Below are 4,693 nucleotides of genomic sequence, written 5' to 3'. Positions count from 1 at the left end.
GAAACGCACGCTGCGCAGGAGGGCAGCGTGTTGGGAGCTGGGCTGGGCAGAGGATCCCACCCTGCAGGGAGAGCAGGGCTACGGGCTGTTCCTGGGCAGTGGGGTTCAGGGTTGGGGTCCCCAGGGGGGGATGCTACCTTTGCCTGAGCCTAGGAGGGGAGTGGGAGATCAGGGCACCCAGCCCTGGGGTCAGGAAGCCCCAACCTCTGGCTGCGGGGCCGTCAGAGCTCACCTCGTGGGCCAGGCTGGAGGCGGGCGGGAGGGCTCCGTGCTCGGCGGGGGGGGTGTGCAGCCAGACACGGGAGTGCTGCTACTGCTCGGGGAGGAGTCTGCGTAGGGAAGAGAAATGGGGGTGATGGACACAAGCACCCAGAGAAGGGCTGCAGAGCCCCTGCCCCAGCCGTTCACAGCCCTCCCTCCTTCCTTTGGCTGCCCACCACCCTCCTAGGGCCAAACCTCCCTCTGGCCATGTGGCACCTGGACACTTCCAGCTCTGTGGGTCCATCCTGGGCCCGAAAAGCAGCACGGTGCAGCTGCAGCAATGTCAATGTCCTTCCCTCACTCATCTATCCCTGCACCATCACGGCAGCGACCTCCCTCCATGGGTTGTGCCCCAAGGAGGGCACTGGTAAGGCAGAGAGCCCCAGAGATGTGACATCCCTCTCCGATCCCCCCAGGATCCAGGGCAGACCGCAGGTGCTCCAGCCTGGCTCCAGGGGCTCTCCAAAGCCCCGAGGTATCGCTGTCCAGGTGAAGCCCTCACCGATCGCCTCGGGCGGCCGTCTCTTCAGCGAGGGGGGAGCGCTCTCCTTCCGCGTCAGGGGGTTCTTGCGTCGGTCAAGGCACTTCCTGGGCTTGCAACGCACCTTCAGGTTGGGCTCCGACGCTGCCAGCAGACAAGGCGGTTAGTCCCGGTCCCACTGCCGATGGGGGCGAAGCTGGACAGGCTTCCTGGGGCCAGGCTGCTCCCCTTTTTGGCTCCAGCCATCCTGGCTGCAAGGGTATCAGGTTGGGAGGGAGATGGCATTATCCCCATGGCCTTACCTGTCTTCCGCAGTGGAAAATGCTCGGGGGGGTCAAGAGAAGTGCTGGGGACAGGAGGCAGGAAGGTGCTGAGCACAGGAGGGGAAGGGCCCTCAGGATCCAGAGGCTCCAGAGACCTACAGAGAGAAGCCACCTTGTTAGAAACCTTTCCCAGCTGGCAGCCACGTGCCACCCACGCTACGCCCTCTGATGCAAGGGTGGCCCCAGGGGCCTTTCCTGGGCGTGTGCTAGCCCTTGTGCCAGTGGCCAGAAAGGCTTGTCCTGTCCACTACCACCTACAGAAGGGATCCAGCTGCTGGTTTTGTCTTGTCTTGAGACAAAAGACAAGAAGCCTGACAATACTTTTTTGGGTCAGGAGTGGGACAAGCCACCAAAGTCCAACAAGGTCAGGGAAAACGATGTGGGAGCTTCATCCACCTCCTGCAAGAGCTTGACACAGAACAAGCTAACTCACCCCAACAGAGGTTAGCTAATCAGTATCTCTGAAGACCAGGAAGCAGAACACAATGGCGAGATCTTGCCCAAGATAAACAGTCACCTTTTACGGGTGCTGAGCTGATTTCCTGCTCGGGGCAGGCCAGGGGATACCCTTGTTTTACCTGTACGGCATGGCTGAAGGGCTGGGATTGCTGGTCCTCTCCAAAGCCGCCTGCTGCTTCTTCAGGATGACCTCAGCCAGCTTCTGCTTCACCACTGTGCTGGCCACGGCACCTGCAGGGAGACCAGCAGTGACCACACAGGGCTCAGAGCTGACACAGAGCGCTCCAAAGGATCCCTGCAGGCATGAGCATGGCCCCACAGCTCCCCACGGCTGCACAAGGAATGCCAGGATGCACAAGGAATGCCAGGATGGCCGGAGCTGTGGAGATGCTCAGTGCAGTTCTCACACCAAGGTTGGCATACGGAGGTCGTGTGTAGGCTGTCCTGATCAGCCTTGCTGAGCTGTGTCCACAGGAGATGAATGTGCTCAGGAATGGCATGGGAAGAGCAGACACTGTGTTTTCAGCACTGCAATTAGCCTCGTCAAGCCTGTGAGCGACAGCAGAGCAGCCCGTGCTCCGCAGTCGTGTGGGAGCTAAGGGATGGCACGGGAAGTGTCAGCATCCCGACAGACGTGTGGGCAGCAGGCTCATGAGCAGCGGGACCAGCACAGCACAGCCAATGCGGGTTGCAGCTGCGTCTTTTGAGTGGTGATGCAGAGCTCTGGAGATCCAAAAACCCAGAGCAAGCTCCCTGCGAGCTGCCTGCAGCGCCTGGCACTAGATGGCGCAGGGAAATCGCAGCTGGATGGGGTTTGCAAACGGTTCTGCCCAGCACGGGGGCCGTGGGGCACACGGCAGTGTTAGCACTGGGTTGGCACTGCTGGGAAGACACGAAGGACAAGCAGCGGCGAGGCCAGCGAGGCCCTGAAAAACCTCTGGGCAGCTGCTAAGTGATGCTCAGAAGGACCGGCCTTCCCCACAGACACAGCTGCTCTCACACACGGCTCAGCTGGATGGGCAGGAGGGAGACGCGGACACTATTAAGTGGCTTTACACCAAGAGAAGGCAAAGCTTGGTCTGGATATGGGCAGAACAGCCTGCTGAGCCCCCTGCTAAAAGCCCCTCTGGTGTCACTCTCCCTGCGAGCCGACTCTCCCGGTTCTGGGGACAGGGCTCCTCGGGCAGAACCGCGGTGCCGCAGGCCAGCAGACGTGCGGAGGCTCTTACTTCGCTTGCTCTTGTCCTTATTGAGGATCTGCCGCAGCTCCTGCTCCTGCTGCCCAGGCTCGGCTTCGCGGTGCGGGGACTCCATGGTCACCTGCGAGAGGAGAGGGACATCAGCCTCGCCCAGCTCCCCTCTTACCCCCTCCCCAAGCTCGAGGCACGATGACACGGTGATGGAGCATGTCTGAAACTGTCTGCTGTGTCATTTTTGGAAACCTGATGGGCCGCCCTGGCTGACAAGAGCGTGTTAAGTTGTTTCATCACAGCAAACCGGACGCATCTTTGTCTCCAGGGACGCTCTCCCCAGGGACATCATAAAATTCAAACCAGTCTGTCTCAACTTGCTGCTGTTCGTGGTGTTTTGACATATCTGTAGCCTGGGCATGTTGCAATACACCAAAATAAAAATCACAGTTGACTAAAAAGAGGGAAAAGGAAAGGGAACTATCACAGTTAAAAGTTTGGATTTTGGCGTTGTCCAGAGCTGAGGTTTTCAGAGATGATCCTGTCCCACAGGGAGGACACAAAGCATCCCATCTGCACAAATGCCCCAGCACCCAACAGCCATGGCAGCAGCAGCATCTCAAACGCTCCCTGTGTGGAGCAAGTTGATGCTCAGCCTCTCCCAGAAAGCCTCCCAGTGCTCCCAGACAAGGTTACTGGGACCAGTGAGCCCCTGTCAGCCTCTGAGACCTGGTGCTCATGGGCAGAGCATATGGACACGAGACGCGGATGAGGCTGGGTGTGTTTAGGGGAGGGGGTACAGCCGTATCTTCCACCACCCAAAGCAGGTTAGAGAGCAGATGGAGCCTCCGAGGAGCGCAGCAGAAGGATGAGCAATGACGGGATGGATGTGTCATATGGGAAATCCCATCTGGATACAGGGAACTGAGGCCTGTCATGAGCGTGGGGCAGCCCTGTGACTGGAATGGGCAGGGGTGGGTGGTCTCTGTGCTCAGAGACAGTCACAGCTAGCCTGGATGTGGTCCTCTGCATCCTGCCCTACCCCTGAAACTGGCCTTGCTCCCAGTGGGAACCCATCCCACCTAAACCTTGCTGTCATGTGTGACAGCGCAGCCTGGCAGCAGAGGCTGCGCAGGGCCGGGGTGCTATTCCAGGGGATGAGAGCGAATTTCGGTGAAGACTTCCCAGAAAAGCAAATGAGCTTGTAAAGTGAGTAAGTCATGTCTCTGGGGCAGAGAACAGCGGTGGCCAGGCGGAGGGGCAGCTCACAGACACCAGCCATCCTGTCCAGTCGCTCTGGCTCCTCGCTCAGCACACGCAAGGCACGCAGCTCAAAGCATTTCCCTCCCTTCGCACATCCTGGGAGGCCCCAGCCCTCCCGCTGGCCTTGGCAGGCGGGAGGTTTGGCCCGAAAGTAAGACATGAACCCCCCCACCTGACTCCCTAACCCACCTCCTTGTGTCAGAGAGGTCTTTGGGCTGGCTAAAATACACTCCAGGCTCTTCAGCTCAGGGGAAAGAAGGAATTCACCTGGGAAGGTTATTTTGGGGTTGGGATTTCCAGCCTCTTCCTCTTAGTCCTTGCCAGAGCTCGGACAAAGCCAGCCCTGACGGAGGGCACTGCTGGCAGACACGTGCAGCACCATAAGCTACGTGCTTCAGGGGCAAAACTAATTCTTCCAACCGCTCAGTCCTCACCCAGTCACTACCAAAAGTGGGTGTGAGTGTCCCCCCCCGGCACCCCGGAGTGCCCGTACCCTCACGTGCTGGTGGGCGAGCTGCTCCACTTGCTGCTGGGGCAGGTTGGCGAGGAAGAGCTGGTGCTGCAGCTGCTGCGTGTGCTTCAGGGCCAGCAAGGTGGTGTCGGAGCCGGGCTTGACGACGCGCTGCCCGATGCGCAGGTCCATGGGGACGGTCTGGGGCACCCGTGGGGAGGTGCACGGGTTCACAGCAGCTGTGGAGACACAATTGGGTACAGGT

General features: G+C 59.7%; 1 protein-coding gene across 1 annotated transcript in view; it reads right to left on the bottom strand.

Moving 5' to 3' along the window:
• The window catches only part of HDAC7 (histone deacetylase 7), a gene marked incomplete at both ends in the record, with an annotated part of 11,688 nt that extends 7,021 nt beyond the window's left edge, over positions 1-4,667 (bottom strand). Inside the window, 7 exon segments of the mRNA XM_010150226.1 lie at positions 233-282; positions 285-329; positions 764-886; positions 1,045-1,160; positions 1,644-1,755; positions 2,754-2,844; positions 4,471-4,667. Of these exon segments, the coding sequence (XP_010148528.1) occupies positions 233-282; positions 285-329; positions 764-886; positions 1,045-1,160; positions 1,644-1,755; positions 2,754-2,844; positions 4,471-4,667 (734 nt within the window).
• Positions 4,668-4,693: the final 26 nt, after the last annotated feature.

The sequence above is a fragment of the Eurypyga helias genome, unplaced genomic scaffold (assembly GCF_000690775.1).
Source record: "Eurypyga helias isolate BGI_N326 unplaced genomic scaffold, ASM69077v1 scaffold20074, whole genome shotgun sequence".
Lineage (NCBI taxonomy): Eukaryota > Metazoa > Chordata > Aves > Eurypygiformes > Eurypygidae > Eurypyga > Eurypyga helias.
Note: the sequence above shows the minus strand (reverse complement) of the source record. Positions and strands in the feature narration are given on the sequence as shown.